The sequence below is a fragment of the Mytilus galloprovincialis genome, chromosome 6 (assembly GCF_965363235.1).
Source record: "Mytilus galloprovincialis chromosome 6, xbMytGall1.hap1.1, whole genome shotgun sequence".
Taxonomy (NCBI): Eukaryota; Metazoa; Mollusca; class Bivalvia; order Mytilida; family Mytilidae; genus Mytilus; species Mytilus galloprovincialis.
The window spans coordinates 12,203,221-12,229,068 of record NC_134843.1 but is presented as its reverse complement, the minus strand read 5'-3'; the positions used below and the strand labels follow the sequence as shown (position 1 = coordinate 12,229,068).

The window sequence follows — 25,848 nt, the reverse complement described above, 5'->3', positions numbered from 1 at the left end:
GTTAATTTTTTTAGCTATTATAATGAAAATTAAAGCTAAATACAAGCTTCAAATAGCAACAAAATTGCAGTGAGACAAAATCTCCAATTAAGTCAAATGACCAAAATCGTCAGTCGACTCCTTATTGGAGTTGTTGCTCATGAATAACAAATCATTCATATTTTTCTTAGGAAATTGACCCATTATCTTGTAACTATGATAGATAAATAGACACTTAGCATCAATAAGACAAGATCAGAAATAATTCGAACATGACAAAAAATCGTCAGATGTCGTCTTATCACAGTTAATTTGTGTTAGGACTTAGCCGCCAACATATAGAAGGTTGAGAGAAAATATAAATAGAAATAAATATCAACAAAAAAGAGATGAATGACAAAAACAAATGTACATTCTAGTCTACAATGTTAGAGAGAGCCTAAACATTGTTGAACAAGCTGGTAGACCAAGGTGAGCAACACAAGCTCTTAAGAATACCAACGTTTTGCTGTGAATTTCAAGTTCATTAGTGAGACAATCCATAGAAACAAGTAATAAGGGTAGCTTTTGTAAATAAACACTAGGGTTTTTCTATCCCCAACGTTTGCCACATTAAATGAAAAGCCTGGTATATTTGATGAGTTATAATTATAAAAAAAAGGTAACAATCAAATAATTACAATTAAACATGTTCTATTATCATTATCATCATCATTAAAACAAACTAGCAACCTTTAAATTACCCTGAGATTATAACATTTTGAATTATGATTAGGTAACACAATATCACAATTCCTTTTTGGATGGTTGATATCAAATTTAAGCTATATTCTTCTGTTTGATATAATATAGTAGAAAGCTCTGGATTATTTTAAATTGTTTATACATAAAGATCACCATGGTAAAGATTTCCCATTGTAATCTACAAATATGTCGGATGTTTCTCCATTCATTTTAGACATAACATCTAATATTCCTGCAATTGATTTATCTTTAGTTACGGCTGCATTGGGTCCACCCATGTCTGTCTGTACCCAACCAGGATGTATGCAGAAACATAGAATTCCTTCTGATTTAAGATCCAAATTCATATTTTTGGTCAACATATTGAGAGCTGCCTAAAAGAAATTATGAAAACATTTCTAAAAAATATGATAACAAATATTTCAACAGTTTACCGCATAGTATAGTCATAAATCGATTTAGCGAAAACAAGAAAACAAATCCGGGTAACAAACTAAAACAAAAGGATGGCACATCCTCTATAAGAGGAAAACAGAACAACAGAAACACTAAACTGCAACAACAACAAAAACACCAACACATTTGAAACGGACTATTTGTAATCTGTAATCTGCAACTTTCGTTATTTTTTGGCCTTATAACTTTTGTGATTCGAGCTTCACTGATGAACTTTTTAAAGACGAAATGCGTGTCTGGCGTACAAATTATAAGCTTGGTATCTCTGGTAAGTTTTTTGTTTGTAAGATGTATGGTATGGATAAAATCCACCACTTTGCCATGAATAGACATTTTTATCGTCATCCTTGGAACAAACTTTACTGTAAGCATTATTTATCAAAAACAAACAATTTCACAGCAAAGATTTTCTGTTCATACAACATTTCTTAGAATGTTACCTACCTAATTAACCTTATCACAGGATTTGATCTCATTTGAGCAACATGACGGGTGCCACATATGAAACACATTCTGCATATACTTCCGAACCACATTAAATCGCTAATAGTTTTGATGCGCATCGTGTTGCTAAGTCTTTAGTTTTCTATGTTTTCTTTAGTGTACTGTTGTTTGTCTTTTCTTTGTTTTATGTTTGTTGTTTGAATTGTTCTAGATAAAATGAATGTTAGGCCTTAGGAATAGATTAAATAAGCTGGTAATTTGACAATCCATAACGGAATTTTAGTCTACAAAGCTCTACAAATTTCGTACTTTTGTTCGCCATTTAAATTTGTGATTAGAGCTTCACTGATGATTTTTTCGATTGGCGTACAATATTGACAAGATATGAAAAGATGTGGTATGAGTGCCAATGAGACAACTCTCTCTGAATTTATAAAAGTAAACCACAAAAAGACGTGTATCTTGATTTTTTATGGTTTTGTTCGACATACATGTATGGTATGGATAACGTGAGCCACTTTGTCATGATTAGACATTTCATTATCATAATTGGAACAAACCTTAGAAGTCCGGTATGGATAAAGCCCACCATTTTGATTTTCAGCAATAGATGCCAGTATACTTGACATATTGACAATAGCTGCCCTATTACAGTTCAAACTGGTATCCGTTGAGGATATCGCTGCCTGTTTTATGTATGGTAATAATGCCTAAAACAAAATATAAAATATAAAATATAACAATTGTTGGCTATTTTTGTCCGTTTTATGTTCTTAGGAATCCTATGTGTTGGTCCATCATACGTTGTAAAAACTTTCGGTCTGGACTGGCTTGTAGGTAATTTCTTAAACGCGCGTCTATTTTGCGTTAGGAAACAAGCAGTGTTTGCATTGCTCATATAAATGTTATCCAAAGAAGCAAAAATGTTTATTCAAACACGAAAAGATAATAAAAATTAACAAACAGAATCCTAAAATATTTGAAATATGTATGATCGTTTCATTGGCAATTAATGTGTTATGAAAAGTAATCATCAAAACTAAATTTAATAGATAGATGCAAAAAGGTTTAGAAAATCATTTTTTATTTGTTATTGAAGAAATAATTACATGTAATATTATTGTACATTTGAATCTCCGTCAGCGCAAATAATTTGAAAAGTAGGATATATGATGCTAACGCTTCTGGAAAGCCCGAGATCATCCCCGATTTTTGATGGGATTCGTGCTGCTAAGTCTTTCTCTTCTACTTTGTAGTTTTAAAGAACTGTCATTTGGTTGTTTTTCATTTTGTTTTGCCATGGTGTTGTCTTTTTAATTTCGACTTATATATTTGGAGATCTTTTTGGTATCTTAATTCATCTTCTTTTTTAATACAATTCACATAATTGCTACCCATTTGAATAGGAATATATTGATATGACAGTGGGATCATCGCATATAATATGAAATTCTATACCTTGACAACTTATATTAGTATTTTGTAATTCGTAATAACTAAAATATAGATTATCACTGAACTAGTATATATTTGTTTAGTGGGCCAGCTGAAGGACTCCTCCGGGTGCGGGAATGTCTCGCTACATTGAAGACCTGTTAGTGACCTTCTGCTGTTGTTTTTTCTATGGTCGGGTTGTTGTCTCTTTGACACATTCCCTATTTCCATTCTCAACTTTATACATACAGTGAACCAAAACGATATGTCTAGTGATTAAGGTAGCGACATGGTTTTAAAATAATATAACAAAATTCACCTGTGACAAAAGGATAGGACCAAATATATTAACGTCAAATTGTTCTATAAGAGATTGTTTTTCCAAATTCCCTAAATACTGTTTCTTGTTGGCAATGCCTGCATTGTTAATCAGCAAGTTAAGTCCCTCTTTGACTAGATATCCATTTAATCTAGTTGTGCATTCTCCAATGTCAGCTGGCTTCGTTACATCTATTATGAGCAGATACAACAATTAGATACCACAATTAGTTTATAATAAAAAAGAATTACCACCAAACCCATCCAACTGTTATATGTGTGTTGGTAAGTTGTCAGTGATGTTCAGATTGTTTCAAGAGCTTCTTTTACCCCCCCCCCCCCCTAATTAGCAATCTAAATTACATTAGTTGTGTCACAAGTTATACAATTTGTGAGGCTCATTTACAAAAAAGCAACATGTTGAAAATACCTGTATTATACTTAGTATGTTACCTTTGTTATTTGAAGTGGAAGTGACAGGATTTAAATAAATGGACAACGGGTTCAATAAAATGTGATTGATAAATCCTTGAAGTCAAAATGGCACGAGAAGGGAAGAATTGCATATAGATGAGAAATCCATTCATTTACGTCTTTCAAAATTACACCTCTGTTGACAGGTTTAAATAATAACACAAATATACAATAAAAACAATCGGAATATAAAAACATTTAAAAATGACTGATACTAGTAGCTTTGACAGCATAAAAGGTATATGAATCCGAATTTTTATAGATCACGTAATGTCATCTCCGCATTTTTTATGATTTTGTATTATTTAGTAGTATATGATAATATTAGTGGTATAAAAAATTTACCTCACTTGTAACGTCGTTTGTGTTAAAAACAATGGATCAAAGTCATCTTTAATGTTATCGTGTATATGACTTGAAATTAAGGTGGTACCCAACACTTTAACTAAATTTAATTTGGCTCGTTTAATTTTCTTAAAATTTTGACAAAATATTTACTTTGACCCTTTTACATAAATATAAAAATTTCAAAAAAATTGAACCAACCGTTTTATCAGAAAAATTACACTGGTTATATAGCAGTTTGACAAACAGTTATTTTGATCATTGAGAAGCTTAATATTCCCTTAACAACACAACGTAATTAAAACGTTTAACTGATTTTACAGAGTTATCTCCCTGTAGTGTTAGGTACCACCTTAATTATGCACTAGTAGTTAGTAATATAAAGAACAAGATTAAATTAGTTTTCAAATTTATTTGTTTGGTGCAGCATCGTCTTTACGTAATTATATGTCATGGTAAGGGGTGTCTACTATGAATTCTTAAGCCTGGTATCTATGGTGACTTTATCTTCAACTCCTATTTTTTTTCTTATTTGCATTTTTCTTTCTTAACTTTTTCTTAAGCCTGGTATCTATGGTGACTTTATCTTCGACTCCTATTTTTTTTTTCTTATTTGCATTTTTCTTTCTTAACTTTATGAAAGAGTTAAGTTAAATAATCACAATTTAAGATATAAACCTGACAGAATGTTTGAAAGCTTATAAATGAAAGATATTTGACTAACATTGAACCAAGGTTTCACCATAAGCTAAAAAAAATTCACGTATCAGTTTAAAATAAAGTTCTTTTAACAGTCTGAACAGTTGGCAACTTGCTAGAAAGATGGTTAACATTGTATGGGTCCGGTTGCAAGATTTATTGGTCTCTCATTACCTGAACCGTTAGCAATGGGCCAATGACATTAGTTGTGTATGATTCCATCATGCTCTCATTGTCAGCTTCCACTAAACCATGCCTTATATTAATACCAGCGTTGTTTATAAGTAGGTTTAGTCCCTCTCCTTCAATGAATGATTCTACCAATTTCGGGAAATTCTCAAATGAGGTAGGTTGTGCTACATCTGTGAAATTACAGAAAAAAAATTCACTCAAAGTTGAACAACAGTAGAGTTATAAGATATGATTCATGATTTATTTTATGAATTTCGAACAGCGGTATACTACTGTTGCCTTTATTTCAGCTAAGTTTTTTTTATCGACCTTGCAAAGTTAATCAGATAACCCTATCTGATTTTAATGCAGTCATAATGACATGGAACTTTAGCACTTTAAAACGCAATTGCTTCCTTTTAGCAGCTTTTCGCTTCATTGAAGTTTCTCAGTTTTTACGTTGCTAAGTCGCTCATTTATGTAAATATATTAAAGTTCCTAGGCTTTGGATCGCGTTTCATCTTTTTTTCAATCATAGCAGTAATCAAGTATTTGCATAGGCTACATATATGTACATCATGATTTTTAAATAAAAATTACATTTTCCGATTTCGTGTAGACTTCAGAAACGTTAACTATGAAACACATTTGATGTTTATATCTTTATCACTTCAAATACTTTTTTATACTGCAAACTGTGCAAGGTCTAAAATTGAAATAAACTCTAATTCTACAATTCAACAGAAAATTATAACTGTTTCTCGTAAAAGATGTTTAACTTTAAGCCCAAAAGAAAAATGTTTTAAAATTTACTGCAAAATGTATGCAAATGTGTGACATTTTGAAGAGATTCTTTATAAAATCAACCAAAGTATTTCTTTTTTCGATAGGAACAACCTTCTTAAAGCATAAAAGGAAGAAAGAAACCCTGTTCCAAAGATCGGGGATTTTTTGTTTGTTTTTTTAATGTAGATATTCAAAACATAATGAACGGAACAATACAGATAGGTATAATGATATTATATGACAGAACAGAAATTCTGACTTATGAACTGGTGGTACCTTTATGAACGAAAGGGCCATCGATCAGTACTTATATCGACCCATTATTTGTAAAAAGTCATCAAAGATACCAGGCTTAAAGTTTAAGTACGCCAGACGCGCATTTTGTCTTCACCAGACTTTTGAGAGGTGGCCCTATCAAAATATTTGGAAACCAAACTAATTACGAAGATGAAGCGCTTGGAATCCAAATATTTAAGAAATAATTGATGCAAGCTATACTTTATTGTAGTTTTAACATGGGTAGGCATTAAATTCGTGATTTGTTTTGACCGAGCGATAGTGAGGGCTAAAATAACACGAATATAATGCCTGTCCATATTAAAACTACAATAAAGTATAGCTTGCATCAATTATTTCGATTCTGATTAGGACAATTAAGGTAATTTCTAAGTCCGATGTGTATAAGTGAAGAACGTTTGTATAGGCTCTTCCATGAACCTCCCTTTTTTGTTTGTTAACATGCAAACGAGTGGCAACGTGATTTTTAAAGGGGCGTTTTGAACAGCCAGCATGAATGGTTGTCGTATCTAGGTCAAATACGTCAATTTCGAATTGCAGCACATTACAGTCATGATAAATGAATTAGTAACAACATGTACATCATTTAAGAGTTATAAAGTGTTTTATATAAGTTAATGAAATATATTAATTGCAGGCCAATTTGACAAAATTCATTAGTATGCAGTATTCAATATACGCTTGTGCAAAAAAGAATTATTGGATTTAGAGCATGGATTTATTCACAAAGCACAAGAAGCACGCCATATTAGAATCCTGCAAAACGTTTGCCAAATTAACATCAGTAGTGAACCTATTAGTTTGAATGAAGACATAATTCAGAATATATTTTTCGCTGTCTTTTAATTCCCTTATTGGAATTTTTTTAATGCATTGTGCTGTATTTAGAATGCTGTTAGATAATTTTTAAAGGATATTAATATCCCTCGTGTATAAGGGTCATTACAAAACCTGTTTGCATGTTGTGTCGACTTTCATTATGTGTGTGTTTGTTTGTCTGTGGTGAATGTTCTTGCGTGTGTTAGTGCTGTATTTCTGTCACGTAGTGTTGTCGTTTTAGCGATAATTTTCTAACATTGTCATGAAGCGGGCGGTTTGGCTAGCCATTTAACCAGGTCCAACCCACCATTTTTTTTAAATGTCCTGTATTAATTCAGGAATATGGCAGTTGTTATCAAGTAGTTCGTTTCTATGTATGTTGGAATTTGTTTTGTTGCACTTAAATGTTCCTGTTGTTCCTTTGTTTTCCACTTATAGTTGACGTGTTTCCCTCAGTCTAAGTATGTAACCCTAATTTCTTTTCTCTCAATCGATTTATGACTTTTTAACACCGGTATACTACTGTTGCCTTTATTCAATGATGTGTCACAACTCACCTAGCTTCATGACTTTTACATTGCTGTGCTTGGCTGCGATATCATTTAGATCCTAAAACAATCAATGATGTGATAAACTATAATGAAAACGTCGAAAAAAAAACTAGCAAAAAAATTTTAATTACATTAGTTCCTCATATTAAACTTTAACACTAACATGTAACACAAAACCTGTTTAAATGTCAAGGTTATTTTACGAACAGATTTTAACGACAGTTACCTGACGGAAGTTACTAGGGGAACAGGAACTATTGACCCTTTCAGATCAAATAAGTTCACCTGGGCGGGATTTGTGTTTATCCGTCATTAGTTTTTTCAAGGAGGTTATATTAGATCCTTGGTTATATTAGATAATGAGTGGATAGCAAATATATAACCAGGTGCTCCGCAGGGCGCAGCTTTATACGACCGCAGAGGTCGAACCCTCAATAGTTGGGGCAAGTATGGACAAAACATTCAAGCGTGATACCGCTCTGAATTTGGATTGAGATAAAATTTTTGACATTACATGGGTTTTTTTTACACAAAACAAATGTCAAGATTTTACAAATCAATTAAAGATTTCTTCTTCAAACTTTTTAAATCTAAAATTAAATAGTTGACACAGCATAGGTTTCTGACACAGAATGAATGTGGTCTAATGAACTTAAAAGTTGTTTTTTTTTGCCTTTGAGCAATTCACTATGCTGTTGAATATTAATCCTCTCAAAAAAATGTTTGAAGAAATTTTCTTTTTATTTATGAAATCTGAAATGAGATAAATTTAAACCCCCCCCCCCCTTTTTTTTCACATCCCTGTTTCCCTTTTTCCAAAACCGATATCAATTCAAATTTCTAATGGAGTTTGCAACAATAATTACTCTTTTAAATACATCATAAAATATTAAAATGTAAAATAAAGTGCTTGTTATCTCTGAATGGTAAAGATTGGTTGGTAGTAAAAGTGAATATACATTGTTTATTGTATAAAACAATAATAAAAACTTCATCAGCAACATTTTATATTGGCAAATTTCCAATGAAGTTATTTACATAAAGTTATTGGCAAATAAAAATAGAAAATGACATCATAGTCATGTCTGGCAAATGGCCAACATACATTATCTAAAAACATTTTAGATAAGATAAGGAAAAAAAGCTTCATCAGCAACATTTTATATTGGCAAATTTCCAATGAAGTTATTTACATAATGTTATTGGCAAATAAAAATAGAAAATGACATCATAGTCATGTCTGGCAAATTTCCAACATATATTATCAACTACTATTCTATACAAAGAAAGATAACTCCAATTGAAAATTAATTGCTATTGCACAATATTGTGCAATTAGATATTTCTTGCTATTGTGCAATACTGTGCAATTGAAAATTTCTTGCTATTGCACAATACTTGATATGGAATCCTGATTTGGACCAACTTGAAAACTGGGCCCATAATCAAAAATCAAAGTACATATTTAGATAAAGCATATCAAATAAGTCCAAGAATTTAATTTTTGTTAAAATCAAACTTAGTTTAATTTTGGACCCTTTGGACCTTAATGTAGAGACCAATTTGAAAACTGGACCAAAAATTAAGAATCTACATACACAGTTAGATTTGGCATATCAAAGAACCCATTTATTCAATTTTTGATGAAATCAAACAAAGTTTAATTTTTGACCCCCATTTGGACCAACTTGAAAACTAGGCCATTAATTAAAAATCTAAGTATATTTTTAAATTCAGCATATCAAAGAACCCCAAGGATTCAATTTTTGTTAAAATCAAACTAAGTTTAATTTTGGACCCTTTGGACCTTAATGTAGACCAATTTGAAAACGGGACCAAAAATTAAGAATCTACATACATAGTTAGATTCGGCATATCAAAGAACCCCAATTATTCAATTTTTGATGAAATCACACAAAGTTCAATTTTGGACCCTTTGGGCCCCTTATTCCTAAACTGTTAGGACCAAAACTCCCAAAATCAAACCCAACCTTCCTTTTATGGTCATAAACCTTGTGTTTAAATTTCATAGATTTCTATTCACTTAAACTAAAGTTATAGTGCGAAAACCAAGAAAATGCTTATTTGGGCCCTTTTTGGCCCCTAATTCCTAAAATGTTGGGACCAAAAGTCCCAAAATCAATCCCAACCTTCCTTTTGTGGTCATAAACCTTGTGTTAAAATTTCATTGATTTCTATTCACTTTTACTAAAGTTAGAGTGCGAAAACTAAAAGTATTCGGACGACGACGACGACGCCAACGTGATAGCAATATACGACCAAAAAACCCCGCCCATCCCCGCCAATCCCCCAACATTCATACTCATCAAACAAAATCTCACGATGCATAAGTGTCACAGACTCATTTCTCCTACAAAAGTCAATTAATAACAATTTCTTGTGGATATGCACATTTACATATTATCATGTCCTTATCATCTACAAAGATTCATGGAATTCTGTGGTGTGCTTTCAGAGGAGTTGCAGTGACGAGAACAGGACTTACGGACTGTAGTATATTGAGGCCAATAAGTTCAAGTAGGCATAAATCCTAGAAAAAAAAGACTAGACTGACTGACTGACGGACAGACGCGTGGAAAGACAGACAGATAACCGGGTCAAAAACATTAAATCCGACGTAATAAATTGCGTGGGGTGTAATAACAGTTTAATATACATCATTATCCCGAGTTGGTTGCCCGTTATGGAATATCTGTTTCATAGACGACAGATATGTTCCAATTGCCGTGACCACAAGGCCGTCTTCTTTTCCTCGAATGTGATCTACCGAGTATGAATTGTCACCGAAATTGTCGTACGAGCGCAACACGACGGGTGTCGCATGTGGAGCAGAATCTGCTTAAACATCTTGAGCACTGACCTGAGATCACGCACACCCTGTTTTTGGTGGGATTTGTATTTATCAATCGTTTTCTTTTGTATACTGGGTCTTCTCGTACTTTTTTCGTTTTTAGTCAGTCAGCCTTGTCGTCTCGTTTTCGCCTTATGAGTTTTATATCCCTTTGGTATTTTTCTTCTCTTTTCCTAACTAACCTTAAGGTTGATACATGATATATCGCCATCTTGAATTGTACAATCACAGTAAAAAATCGGTCTAGTTATTTGCCTAAATTTGCAAATTTGGAGACAGATTTACAATTTAAAGGTTAGACTTTAAATAATATAAAGAAAACTTGGTAATGTATTGTATAATAAAAAATATTTAAACAATTATTATTTTTTTTTGCTTTTTGAATCATTTTTTTCAAATGAGCCATTTCAGGGAAGATAACTCTTTTAGTAAAAAAAATTATACTGGAATGATAGGGAATTTTTTACTTTTTACTTGTAGCAAGAAAACAAGTTCGGTGACACCATTTTTTCTTTTTATTTTCTTAAAATATATTAAATCTTTTCACAATTTATTTCAAAATTCTATCTCATAGATTTTTTTTTATGCACACAAATGTGTTTTTCCATGAACAATCTAACAAAATTTAGGCAATTTTCAACGACTAAAACCTTGAAAAATAGCACGGTGACCCATACTTTTTATTTTATTTTTGAAAAGAGCATAGTAAAATTTTCATTTTGGCTAAGTATAAGAAAATTCTGTCTAAAAAATTATTTTTTTATGATCTACCTTAAACAAACCCAGACTAAATAAAAACAAAATACAAAGAAACCACAATGCATAAAAAAGAACTATGTACAGTATAGTATAGCATTGTTGATGTCAGCTAGGCAATATTTTTTTTAAACATGTAAACAAGGTCTACTAAAAATGCCACAAAAATCACGACATGACGCTAACATCGTAAACTGTTCATAATGTCACTGATAGGTCTTTTGTAGACAAAACGCCATTTCGCATACACAAAGTACTGAAAGTCTGAAGTACTGGAAATTTACTTTTAATATTTAGTACTATATTTCTTTACTCTAAAATTATTGTACTTTTTATGTACCTGTATTTTACAGTACTTGATTTGTACTTAAAATTTTGGTACAGAAATAATACCAATTTTAAGCGATCATGATATTCCATATTTGAAAATCATAACTTTAAGATATTTGAAAGTGACATACTTTCAAAATGCTGAAAATGTATTGGTGTAACCAAAAATATGTAGTACTTAAGTTTCAAGTACAAATCAAATACTATAAAGTACAGGTACCTAAATATTACAATAATTTTACAGTAACAAAATAGTACTGAATATTAAAAGTAGATTTCCAGTACTACAGATTTTTGGTATAGAAATAGTACCTATATAGATGCAAAAGTAGCTGTGTATCTATGATGAGTATTTTGAGAAATAAGATGATGTGGTATAAGTGTCAATGAGACAATTTTCCATCAAATTAAAAATATGTAAAAAGTAAACAATTATAGTTATTGGCAGTTTTCGGCAAGTGCTCAATTATTCCATCTTTTCTATTATGCCACTAATAAATATACTGTATACTGACCTTTGCATTTTCTGGACTTCTGCATGTTGCAAGTAACGTCTTAGGTGGTGACTGTAATCTCAAAAACTGCTTAACAAGTTCTAGTCCTAAACCTCTATTGGCACCTGTGATAAGAACATTTTTCGGCTGAAGTCCCATCTTGTGTATGTTGATAAAGTATCGTACCCAGGTGTGAGAATGGTGCGTTCGCACAAGCACCTTAAGATACATTTTGTTATCCACAAATATATACTGGAAAATTAAGATATCAGAAGATCTGAGAAGCTGATCTAAACTGATTTGACCATTAGTGGCATTGTCGTAGGACCGAGTTTTTGGAGCAGTTGTCCCTCCTCATTCCTCCACAATTATTTAAAATGAAAGACGACACTGGTATTCTACCACAGAAAACAGAAAAGGTTATTTTCAGAAATTTGCCCCATCCCTTTACTTTTCATTCCACTTCAAGAGTTCAAGAGTTTTTACTTTTTTTTTTACTTCTTCTAGGTAATTAAAGTTAACCATAACCATTTAGGAAAGAAAAATATATAAAATTATATAGTTTTGAGGATTAATTACGAAAATCTAATTAGATATACATAAGAAGTTGTGGTATGAGTGCCAATCTCACAACTCTCCATTCAAGTCACATTTTTTTTAAAGGTAAACCATTATAGGTCACAGTACGTTGTTCAACACGGAGCCTTGGAAAAAAATGCAGCGGGTTTAAACGTTTAAATGTGTGCCAACCTTCATCCTTACCTTAAACAATAGCGTAGCATTACAACATAGAAAGACACACTATAAAATATCAATTGAAATGGCTTAATGATCCTTAATGCAATAAAAAGACATGTTAACTCAAATAAGTCAATGTACACTTAACGAATACAAAATCAATAAAATAAGCGGTGAGAATGACAACCATCACCTTGAACGAAATGCCGCCATATAGAACAATGTACACAGGTAAATGAAAATAATTATGGTGTAAGGTATACATTCAGGTATAATGGAGAACGGAGATATTTTTTACAAAATAAATCATAGTACCAGAACAGAAGTGAACATATTTCGTCATACCAAACCCTTATCAAAGCTGGGTATATATCAAATATAGTAAGGCGAGATATAACACTATAAGTCAACATTAAATAAAAAAGCACTACAAATTATATCGACTGGTCAAATTAACACGAAAGAACGATTTGAGAGAACTCGCAGTTACTGAAAGCTAGTTAAAAGCCAAAAACAATAAAAAATGAAAAAACAAATGCATCAGAGACTTTGATCAACTAAAACACGATCCAGCTATTTGGTAGTTAAAAAGACGTGTTTTGTTCAATGCCAGAAATTAAAGTATCAGCGGACAGTAGGATAGTTAGGAGTTAAACTCTATATAGAACATGAACGTAAATGTGTATTTATACATCCCGTTAGGAAAGATATGTTTTAATTTGCTTATGACAAAATCGATATTTTTGCCAATGTCAACTATATTCAAAGATCTAATTACAACACTGGTAAGATAAACTTTACTAATAAGTTTGTTGAACGGTTCGAGGAGTTTACACGAATCACATAGTGACGTCCGCGCTTTAAGTAAAATTCATTAGGTGAAATACCGCTTTTATTAAGTTTTCTACAGGTACAAACAAATTTGCTTATCAAATCTTTGTATCTATGAAATAATTTAGTAAAAGATTTAAGTAATTTATGGTAATGAAATCCCTGACTTAATAATTTATGGTACCAGTGATCATGCATTGATTACGTTCGTTTAAATCTATGACATCACTACGCACACGGGCATAACGAATGAGTTATGATATATAAATACCGTATGATGGAGCCAAAGGAACATCGCCGTCTAAAAAAGGAAAATGAACAATAGGGAAGGAAAAATCGTCTCTTTTGCCGTAAATTTTATTATGGAGTTTCCTTTAAGAAATTGAAATGTCTACATCTAGAAAAGGACAACTACTGCTATTAATGTTGGATTTAGTTAGAGTAAGTTCCTCTTGGTTAATTTCGGTAATATATTTAGAGAACTCTGGATTATTTAACGGAAAAAATCATCAAGATGACGGTAGGGGTTGTTGAATATATCAGCCAAATGTAACAGGACTTGTCGTCTTTACTGTGTTTGGTCATAAGCTGAGATTTAGAGCAATACAGGAATAAATCTGCTATTAAAGGAGCGCAGTTAGTGTCCATAGGAATACATACTACTTGTCAATACACTTAATCGTCGAAACGTACATATAAGTTGTCCAATTTATCCATTTTTTATTGTCGCGCAGGCACAATTGTATCGCAAAAGCAAAACATATAGCGATCCTATATTGCGCTGTCTGCGGTTGTGTCGGCGTTAACAACATTGATGTTCAGTCTGTGGTTATATTTTTTAAACATCAATAACTTTGTAAAACCTTCACAGAAACTTGTTTAATGATTTAAAAGAAATGTCAAAAGCAAACTTTTTAATTTTTATTTTCTGTATTTTCCTGATAGATGGACTTTGTTAACGTTTGAATATAGTCTGGGTCATATATTTTCTTACATGAAACAAATGTAAACCTTCATGGATTGTAATGAAACTTAAACATAAGCTTATCTGCAAGGTCAAGAAATGGGATCTTAAGATAAAGATTTTTTTTTTAATTTCTGTATTTTACTGATAAGAATTACGCTGAAGTGCATCAGCAATCGCAGGCGTGGTAGTAGACTGAGAAGTGTAAACTAAGGTTGGCCAAAAAGTTAGGGCAACAACATTGCTCCTAGGCCAAAGTGTGCATCAGTGTCATGTTTCTAATGATAAGACAGTAGCATTCTTGGTTTCATAGGCGAATAAAATATTTGCTTGTGTTCTTCATATTGTGTATCGGGGCCGAGTGGTCTAAGTAGTTGCTACTGTAATCACTAGCCAGTCAACACTGAGGTTGTGGGTTTGAATCCTGCTCGTGTGGGAGCACTCGACCCCAATCTTAATTGACTAGGATTGTCAGTTTTCCTATCGAAGTTCGGTGGTTTTCTCCGAGCACTCCGGCTTCCTCCACCAATAAAAACTGGCCGCCACGAAATAGCACAAATGCGGTGCTTAAAAGTGGCGTTAAAACACCAAAAATCAATCAATCATATCGAGTATCATAAGATTTATATAAGATATCTTATATACTTTATAAGATATCTCATTTTCTTTATAAGATATCTCATATATTTTATAAGATATCTCATATATTTTATAAGATATCTCATATATTTTATAAGATATCTTATATAATTTTCTTTATAAGGATATCTTATATAAAAAATGTTTATAAGATATCTCATATTCTTTGTAAGATATCTAATATTCTTTGTAAGATATCTTATAAATTTTAGAAGATATCTTATAAGGTATATAAGATAGCTTATACACTATATGAGATATCTGATATAATCTTTTAGATATCTTACATAAGATATCTCATATGATATATAAGATATCTTATAAAAATGAAACTGTATGAGAAACCTTATATATTATATGAGATATCTTGAAATTCGAATAAATAATAAAACGGCTTGCCATAGTCGTGGTTTATTGTAATACATGGTTAGTTGTGGTGTTGCGTCCTATTATAGAAGCAATACGGCGTTTAGGATACATCTAACCGATGAAGAAATTGATGATGGACGATTGAAATAAATACAGCAAAACACATTAAAAGATAACAAGTGGTTATTGTTGGTATTTGTTTTATATAGACCAATGGAAGTAGGTTATTTATTTTGAGGACTAGATATCGTATTAGGTCACTAGCACACTGTAACAAATTTATCTTACCGACTATCTGAGCATGTGGCATTTAGAGCAGTAGCCTATCTAGATATTCTAGTAAAGAATGAAAAAAATATGACCATTGTCGGCAGTCGTTATTGTAAGTAAAACAAATGTCTCTAATTCTGATTATATTCAACGAAATGACATGAAGTTCTAGTAAAGACATTTGTATTCTCAAAATAACCTATGTATAGTCAATACTATTCATATTCGAAAGCAGATGTATGCATATGGGTTATTTCAAGGTTACTATCAAAACGCACCTTAGGTAAAAATTGATGTTTACATAATTTAATAAAAGCGTTTAAAAAACTGCATTTGTTTTAGACAAAGTTACTTCAGGAAAAATAAACGTGGTCGTTTATAATTTGCATGTTTGAATGTTCAGGTTTATAGAACATAATAGGGTGTACATGAATTATTAGCTGGAATATAACGAAACTGGCACGGACGTAAGAAAGATAACTCTATTACTTTGTAAAACTTTTTGACATACCGGTTCCCGGTGATGTGTGGATTATGGTTAATGAAGATACCTCTATTAACCTCTTTATTATTTGTGAATCGATATATAAAAGATACTGATAATTAAAAACAAAATATGTTACAATTGTAAAATCCAATCTTGGGTGGCTTCTTTAATTCGAATTTGGTAACTCTGAGTCATTTTAAAGAAGAATGGTATCGTATGTGGCATATCGTCGTTAACTTAGTTTTATCATAGATTCAGTTATCTCGGATGATGAATTTGATGAATATGTCATGTACGTTATCTCTCAAAAGTATATAATAGTATTCTGTTCTTAAGACTTCTTTTTCTATTAGTTTGGCTGATCTTATTTATAAAGTACATTATCAGTACAATAGGGAGATGTGATACTACGGTATATGACTGCCAATGTACAACAGTCAAATTGTGTTCATATAACATCGTTTGTAGTATCTGTGGTTCACAAAACGGACTTCAACAATGAGGAGACTCCAAAGCCAAGGTATATAGATATAAAAGACCCCGAAATGACCACATTGGATATAAATCAAACAATGGGGACGGTCTGATTTATGACAATTTATGAACGAAAAAGAAATATAAAAGACAGCAATCAACCACAATCACTGTATTACAGCGTACTGACTTAGGACAGCCACTTATAGAATATACAGGGTGGTATAACAGCAAAACTATAAAACAAACTTTAAAAATCAGTTCATTGGAGCTGAATTAACCCTTACATAAAGACAATAAACATAATTAAAGTACCTATTCAACTGAGTACTCGCTGTAAGTGAAAGCTAATTCGAAGACAACAACAAATAATAGATAAATCAAGTTTACTAGACTTAAATATCAACCAGTACACTTGTATGTTAAAGGGGGTGCATTACAGTTTCGATCCCACTTACGAAAATTTGCATACAAGCTATTTTTCACTTAGTTAATTTTAATATGTAATGTAAAATATACATCCATGTTCTAAATTTTGAGTTAAATGGGATTGAAATATTATTATACATTTACATAAAATTTCGGTTTCTTGGACCGCGATTTCTACCTTTTAGGCAGGTGAGACATATTTAACTTTTCTGTATCAAAAGATAAACAAATGCGGATCCTTGTAAAACGACTTGGAATATCTTCTTTACTAAAGTATGCGCTTAATATGTGGCATAATTCTTTGAAAACAATTTATTTTTATTAAAAATTTCATGACTTTTGATTATTTAAAAAAAAATGGAACAGATACTGATAAAATTGAGAATGGAAATGGGGAATGTGCCAAAGAGACAACAACCCGACCATAGAGCAGACAACAGCAGAAGGTCACCAACAGGTCTTCAATGAATCTTCATACAGAATAAAGAGTAAACTTATTAAATATAAAGAAGAAAGATGTGGTATGATTGCATGTCATTGAGAACACTCTATATAATAGACGAAATGACGTAGAAGTGAGCAACACTTGGTCACCGCAAGGCCTTCAACAATAAGAAAAACCCTTACCTCAAAGCCAGTTATAAAATGATGTATAATATATATACTAGTGTATGATATTGTATTATGCTCCTTGTGAGCCCATTTTAAGGAAATAAAGCATCTTCTTCTTCTTCTATATAAAAGAAAATGGGGTATGATTTCTCATGAGAAAACATTCCACAAGAAAATATGAATTAAATACTGTGTGCTTTTATTATTATTATTTAGAATGTAATATATTTGAAATCAGTTAAACCAGAGACATATAATATTATATGTCTGGTTAAACACTCAATAATTCAATAAAAATACGCGGACCTCGTTGAGGACACCTGCATTTATTTGTTGTATAGCGAGTTCGTAATTTCCAGCGCGCCTCCGGAGATTGACACATTCCCGTACCTCACACTGGATTTGAATGAGTGGATTTTGACAGATAAGAAAAACCGGGTCCCAGGTGATAAATAACAACAAACGTTTAATCAGTGTTCAGTAAAATGAATTTATCAATATGTGACATTCAAATTGTGTAAAACATCAAAGAGATTCAAAGAATCCTTCGGTATGATCAACTGTTGAAAGAGAATGAATCGGTAATGTTATCGGAATTTCTGCTTTCACGTTCGTTTTCATTCACTTTAGAGGTAAATGGTTTGGAGATGTGTTCACATAGGAGAAATTAATTATGTGTCTAAGATATTATTCTTAAAATCAATCATTGATCTGCAAGAAAGTAATTGAATATTTTTGAAATCGAAAAGATGAGCAAGATGGCGGCTCCCAGTAGTTTGTGGTGTCTGGGATCATATTTAATTCTGTTAGCTTTAAATCTTGTCATGTGTGATCGTGTTATTAAACTTCATGTTCCTCATTTAACTCCACCTGATTCTGTCATTATTACAATATCATCATTAGCTGGCAAACCATCATTAGTTAATCAACAGGAGTTATCAGGAATATTTGACTTGTCTGACACAGAATTCAAATCAAAAGGTGATCTTTCTGGATTTTTAGGTGGAACATTTGATATCATTATTAAAAGCGATGTGCATACTTCTGAACAACACCATCTTCTTGTTAAAGTTGATAATTCTTCAAAATTATTTTCATTTTCACATCATCAATATTTTGCATCAGTGCTAGAAAATTCAGCTCGACATACTAAATTAGATGTCATTGGGGATCTCTTTGTGAATTGTGATACAGATGTGTCCTTAAGATTTGTCTCTGGTACGGGAGATAAATTTTATGTGAAACGTCACAAAAATGGTGCTAAGCAAGGTGTAGAAATTTATACTAATGGACCACTAGATCGAGAAAAGAAAGATTCATATTCATTACTGCTACAAGCAAAATCACTGAAGGGAAAGATTGCACAAACTGTCATTCATGTGTATATACAAGATGAAAATGATGAAATTCCTGAATTTAATCAAACTAAATATACCGCAAATATACCCGCTGGTTTGTCAGTTGGGAGTTTTGTTTTTAAGGTTCATGCCATCGACAAGGATATTGGAACAATTTCATATCATTTAGAGGGAACAACAGATTTCAGTATTAACCCAATCTCTGGAGATATCATACTGTCTTCAAGTTCATATTCTGTAAGTGATCATAAATTCAGAGTAGTGGCTACTGACCAAGGTGGACTTAAGTCATCAGCAAACATCCAAATAAATATTTTGCCCGGGAATTTAAAGTTTATTCCTCATCATCATTTGTCAAAACGATCAGTCAATCGATTAGAGAGAAGTTTTGAAAATTTTGAAAATGAGGGTAAAAGCAAACCTCTTTTCTCAATTGCTTCACAGCTGACACCTTCAATAGGCATTGAACAGTACCACCTTATAGAATCAACTGTTGACATGTTTCAAGTGGATACGAGAGGAAATATTTTTGTCAAAGAAGGAAATACTTTGAATTATGAAGAAGCCAGTCACAGATCCATCATCATGCAGTTTAATATAACAAATACTAACAGTCAGACAGGTAAGATATCAATACAATATATATAAACTTAAAAACATGCATACAGGTATAAGATCCAGGATTATGATAACAGTCTGCACGGTTAGCCACTAGTCCGATGCCCCAGACTAGTAAAATTTCATTCGGACTAGTAAGTTTTTGCAAAAATTTGTTTGGACCAATAAGAAAAATGTCAGGATATTGGTCTTCGGACTAGTAGTTGAAAAAGCTTTTGGTGCAGACTGATTATGAAAAGGGGGGTCCTAGTTTGGCAAGCCAATGTTGGGCATATTGTTACTTGCAAAAACATATGCAAAGCAGAATTAAGAGCGCCCTCTAACCTCTCTTTAATATAAATTTTAAAGAATCTGTCTCTGATACATTTTACATGTACAGGTACAAAATGTATATACATTTTAGGAAATATTTTGAAACCTATATTAGTACATGTACCTATACAAGATCAGGATAATGTAAGGTAATGAAATGACTAGAAATGTCGCCCACAATGGTGAAGTGGATGTGCATCTTGTAAATGTAAGGTGACAACAACTGTTACCCAGGAGCTCTCGACTCTTAAGGGTTTCCAATTTTCCCAAACAAGCTTTTTGTCAATTTCTCTTTCGTTCCATCCAAATGGATTTAAAAAGATTAATGATCTTGCAGGAAAAATTACATGTAAAATGTACATTCACAGTTTCTTACATGTAATTTGTACCCAGGAGGTTGGTTTATACAGGAATATCTTTTTAGATATGAAAAACAGTATCTGTGTATTAATGACTCACCAACTACAACAACCAGACTAAAAAAAAAATCATCCAGAGCAGATCTAGTCTTTTTGTGCTGAGATGAAACTTTCATATGATACCCAATTTTGAGTCGGGATTTTTCTAGACGAAAATATGAAAAATTCCAGCTGCGAGTGGGCTTTATTTTTAATTTATCTTTAATAAATGCATACATTTATGTAAAATAAAATTAAAGTAATTTGTTTTTACACTACATGCGATACAAAACCCCCTAAATGATTCTAGAATTTAAACAGACAGACATTTTTATGGATGCAGTTATTGCTCATGTACATGTATAATATATTTATTTTATGATTGTTTAATTATCTGTTTCTTTAACAAGTTATTAACTTTTTATGCACTGCTTTACATGTATGTGTACACTATTGACAACACCTAAGTTGTATATGAATTATGATTGACATATGAACCATTGTTTTTACTTTAGGTAAATTAGTTGTACACCTTGAATAGATTATTAAGTAATTTCATGGTCAGATGGAAAGGCTTTGATTATAGTATAAATATTGGTATAATCACATCTTAGTTTACTTTGGTGTTTTTTTTCACAATACAGATCTATTTATTATTTATACAAAGAATTTAAACAGTCATATACATGTAACTAACAATCTGGAAAACTTTAAAAGAAGTGATTTCATTTTGGATTTCACAACTGGCATCCCACATTTTCTTTTATCAATATGTGCAAAACTTAGGCTCCTTTTTTGAGTGACAGGCATTATAAATGTTAATACTACATTTTACATGTATACATATTATCACAATTTAATGATCATACAATGAAGATGTACTCAAAATTGTACCTTTATATGTTTTTAATTTGAAATGTATATATATGCAGTCTTCACGCTGAACCACAGGCCCGGCAGCCCAAGCTTGTAAAATTGCTCTCTGGCCTGTCAAAATCATATCATCAGGCCAACAGAATCTAACTAAAAAATTTCAAAAATTGATCAGCTCCTGGCCTGTAGATTTAAAAGTTCATCGTAAAGACTGTATATGCATATTCAGTAAGTTTTTTGCAGGAGCTGATGTTGCTCAGTCTGAAGATTTTGTTCTGTGTTGTGCTTTATAGACTAGTACTGTTGTTTTTCTTTTCATTGGTTTCCTTTTTAGTCCTAATGATCATGATGATATGGGCATAATGGCATTGTCTGTTTGTTTTTAGTCGTAATGATCATGATGATATGGGCATAATGGCATTGTCTGTTTGTTTTTGACTGTTTAGTTTGAATGTCCTTTTGGAATCTTTTGTTTCTCTTTAACATGTTTAATGTACATTTGTTATACATGTAGCACCTCTCAGGTCAAAATTCAATTCATGTTGAATTGATGTTGCAAAAGCAACTTGTTTTACATCTACATGTAGAATTTTACTTAATTTAGTTTGAGTTCATAAACTTTAAACTAGAACTGAGTTATTTAACTATTAAGACCGTTTAAAACATTTTTTTATTAATTTAAAAAATGCAGGCCTGCACTTGGTGACTCAATTATTTCTAGTTTAAATTTATTTAAATTAAAAAGTTAATATCACTAGACTATTTGTCATGTGCTTAAAAAATTGACAGATGATCAAAAGGGTGCAGTAAAAAAACGTCTAAAGAAAAACATAAGAACACAATCACCAATGAAAAAGATGTAGAGACAATTTATTTCAAGTCCACAAGTTAATACACATGCAATCTTATAATTTACTCAATTAAAGAGGGTTAAAGGGGTTGGATTCAAGAGCCGTAATTAACCCAACTAAAGTGGGGGAGGGGGTTGAATTCAAGAGCCCTGTAAAGGTACATTTTGTAACAATCTCCAAGCTCAGGCCCCCCTTTTGTGGGAAAAATCTGGTTGATTATATAGGGAATCATTGAAGCATGACTGGAGCGGGCCCTCCTTAGGTCAGTCAGCGGGCCCCCTTAGGAAAAGTTATGGATCCGCCACTGGTACATGTATGAAGATTATCAAATTGTACTTTCAATCAAAGTACACTATATATAATTTGATACTATCTGTGAGTCATTACCATTTTTTAAATTGTAAATTTTTATGTTATCAAAAGACTGTGATTTTAAAAATGGGAGTGCAGTGTTGTTTGAAATGGCTAGACCTACGTATCAATCCTATTTGACTTGTTACTGATAATTAAATGTAAGGTCAATCGCGTCTAACGCATGTTTTTAAGGTCTTTTCTTGTTATATATTTCACCAATGAATAGCTTATAAAGTCATCAAGAGCTTTTACGTACCAGTAAAGAAGCTTTCTTGTTTCATTCTTTGAAGGTTTAGAAATCCACAGTTTTATAATTTGTAGGCAAAATTAAGAGTGATATTTTCAATTAGTACAACACTTTTTGCTGTTTAGTAACTTTAGTTATTAACAAGGACCATATATATATTCATGTTGTCCTTCAAACCTATGGATGCCATCTGACTTCAAACATACATGCATGTATACTATTCAATGCTCTTGTACATGTATATATATATGTTACAGTAAATAGGTGAAATTAGGAATTACACGTAATTACTAAACATTTCAGTAAATACCTGTAATTACTAGCCAATTTAGTAATTACATGTATTTACTAGTTGTTTCAGTGATTACTGGTATTCACTGATTTTTTTGGTCATTTTTACAGCTATTTACTAACTTGATATTTTTGTTATAAAATTAAAGATATAACTCAAGATACCAAATAAGAAAGTAAAAGGGTAGGTATTTTAGGGCTTACTTAATTAAGGATTAAGGATTATAAGGTACATCAAAATTGTTTACTATTTAGTGTTTGTGAACTGAAACTGAAAAATGGTTGTTTTAACAGTTTTTAAAACTCCCTAAAAATCATTTTCAGAATACAATGATATCAATCCACTTTTGAGAAATGCATTAAATTGTGAGAAGTTTATAGGCAACTTTGTCACCTCTTTTTGCCGATAGACATTCGATAATGCCAAATTTGGTTGAATAATCTTGATATTTCTTAAAATCTTATAATTTCTTTAAATCAAAATCTCTATCAGGCATACTTGCCCAATGACAAGTATCCCCTTTTACAAAATTAAGACTTCTTTTGTCAGACTGTTGCAACGAAGCTGACATTCTTCACAAACAAATTTATAAACTTTGATGGTGTTAAGAGTCACATTTCATATTTCGGTGTTTCTCTTTTTTATGAGTTTTTTAAGACCTCCAAACTTAAGCTTATAAACCTGCCACAAAATTTTATCATCGTTTTTACTTGTATAAGAATCATCTTTTTGTGGATTGAATAAGTCAACTAATTGGTCCATCCCTTTAGTTTTACTTTCAATGTTGTCATTCTGTTTCTTTTTGTCGAAACTGCGACTATTGTCGCAAAAGCGAGACATAGCAAACCATTCTGTCGTCAGTACCATCCACACATATTCACAATGTGGTTAAAGTTCTTTACATTTTGATACCTTTCTTAAATTGTCCTGGATTTCTATCAAACTTGAACAGAAGCTTGTTTATGATCATAAGATAATTTCAAGAAGTAAATTTTGTAAAAATAAAATTAATTTTTCCGTATTTTACTTATAAATGGACTTAGTTTTTATGTCAGTGAACATTACATTCACACTGTGGTTATAGTTTTTATACGCCCGTCAAAATTTTGACGGGACCTATTATGGTATACAAATGTCCGGTGTTCGTCCGTCCGTCTGTCTGTCCGGCGTAAACATGTCGCACCGTAACTTGAGAACGACTTATCCAAATTTCATGAAACTCAATATAGTTGTTTCTTATGATGGTCAAATGATCTGTATACTTTTTGGTGAAAATAAGATTTAAACTTTTTGAGTTATGGCACTTTGTAACTAAAACAGGGGTGTGTTTTTTTTCACATGTCGCACCGTATCTCAAAAACGTTTCTTGATTATTGCTTAAAACTTTACACACTTCTTAGTTATATTAATCTTAATATCTGTATACTTTTTGGTGATGATTCAAAATTTCATTTTTGAGTTTTTGAGTATTTTGTAAAAAAGGGGGAGGGTTTTTTTACATGTCGCGCCGTATCTCAAATACGATTTATGATTATTGCTTAAAACTTTACACACTTCTTTGTTATATTAATCTAAAGATCTGCATACTTTTTGGTGATGACTCAAAATTTTATTTTTGAGTTATTGAGTATTTTGTAAAAAAGGGGAGGGTTTTTTTTACATGTGGCGCCGTATCTCAAAAACAATTTATGATTATTGCTTGAAACTGTACACACTTCTTTGTTATACTAATTTAAAGATCTGTATACCTTTTGGTTTGATTCAAAATTTTATTTTAGTGATATTGAGTATTTTGTAAAAAAGGGGAGGGTTTTTTTTACATGTCGCGCCGTATCTCAAAAACAATTTATGATTATTGCTTGAAACTGTACACACTTCTTTGTTATACTAATTTAAAGATCTGTATACTTTTTGGTTTGATTCAAAATTTTATTTTAGTGATATTTGTAAAAAAAAACAGGGTGGGGGGGGGGGGGGTTTCACATGTCCCGCCGTGTCTCAAAAACAATAAATGGTTATTGCTTAAAACTTCCTCAGAAACTATTTATGATTATTGCATAAAACTTCCACACAAGACGTCGGGCGTATCATGCGCTCATGGCGCAGCTGTTTATTAGAATTTTAATAACTTTCACAAGTTCCTGGATTTCTACCAGTTGGACAGAAGCTTGTATATGATAATAAGATAATACCCAGAAGAAAAGTTTGTAAAACAATCCTTTTTCGTATGTTCCTTATAAATGGACTTCGTTTTTCACCAGTTATTAATACATACACTCTGCATTTTTTTAAACATTAATTAGATTTCACAAACCATCCTGGATTTTAACCAAATTTGGACAGAAGCTTCTTACAGTACTAGTCAAAGAGAGTATCTGGAGGAAAATTTTAATATTTGTTTCCCGTTTTTGTTGAGCCTGCGACTAACAGCAAAAGTAGGCGAGATACTGGTTCCGAGAAACCTTACAATTTTAAATCTGAATACATCGGTAACATAGAATTGAAGGTCACATGCATACGTATTCATTAAGGTCTAATTATTCACTTGCAAATGCACCAGTACCAGATTGACTGCTAAAAATATCATTTCACATATCATTTTCATTAATGATTGAACAAAAGAATTTCATATTTTATTTTTTGTATATCTCGTAGCTAATGCTCCTATATCAAAAAGGTACATTTTAGGCTAATCACTTTTTGGAAAGATTAGAACTTGTTCTATATCTTTACTTAGGCACCGGCCTCCCTAACAACAGGACA

General features: G+C 31.8%; 2 protein-coding genes across 4 annotated transcripts in view; one reads left to right on the top strand and one right to left on the bottom strand.

Annotated features, from left to right (window-relative positions):
- Nucleotides 1-655: 655 nt before the first annotated feature.
- Nucleotides 656-12,188, bottom strand: LOC143078957 (C-signal-like). Of its 2 annotated transcripts, none has more exons than XM_076254036.1 (5): nucleotides 11,991-12,188; nucleotides 7,524-7,575; nucleotides 3,377-3,567; nucleotides 2,184-2,333; nucleotides 656-1,097 (listed from the first exon to the last, which is right to left on the bottom strand). In XM_076254036.1, exons 1-5 carry the CDS (start codon nucleotides 12,126-12,128, stop codon nucleotides 873-875), a joined length of 756 nt encoding a protein of 251 aa, XP_076110151.1. In that variant the 5' UTR covers nucleotides 12,129-12,188; the 3' UTR covers nucleotides 656-872. The 2 variants fall into 2 exon arrangements, with proteins under 2 accessions (XP_076110151.1, XP_076110152.1); XM_076254037.1 differs by lacking the exon at nucleotides 3,377-3,567 and adding an exon at nucleotides 5,068-5,255 and having other exon boundaries at nucleotides 11,991-12,187.
- A 5,962-nt stretch (nucleotides 12,189-18,150) lies between these two features.
- Nucleotides 18,151-25,848, top strand: part of LOC143078956 (neural-cadherin-like) — a 69,699-nt gene continuing 62,001 nt past the window's right edge. The window contains exon 1 of one of the 2 annotated variants that reach the window (XM_076254034.1): nucleotides 18,151-19,762. In XM_076254034.1, coding sequence (XP_076110149.1) covers nucleotides 18,532-19,762 — 1,231 coding nt within the window. In that variant the 5' untranslated portion in view covers nucleotides 18,151-18,531. The remainder of the gene's footprint in view (nucleotides 19,763-25,848) is intronic. The other variant, XM_076254035.1, reaches the window with a different exon arrangement.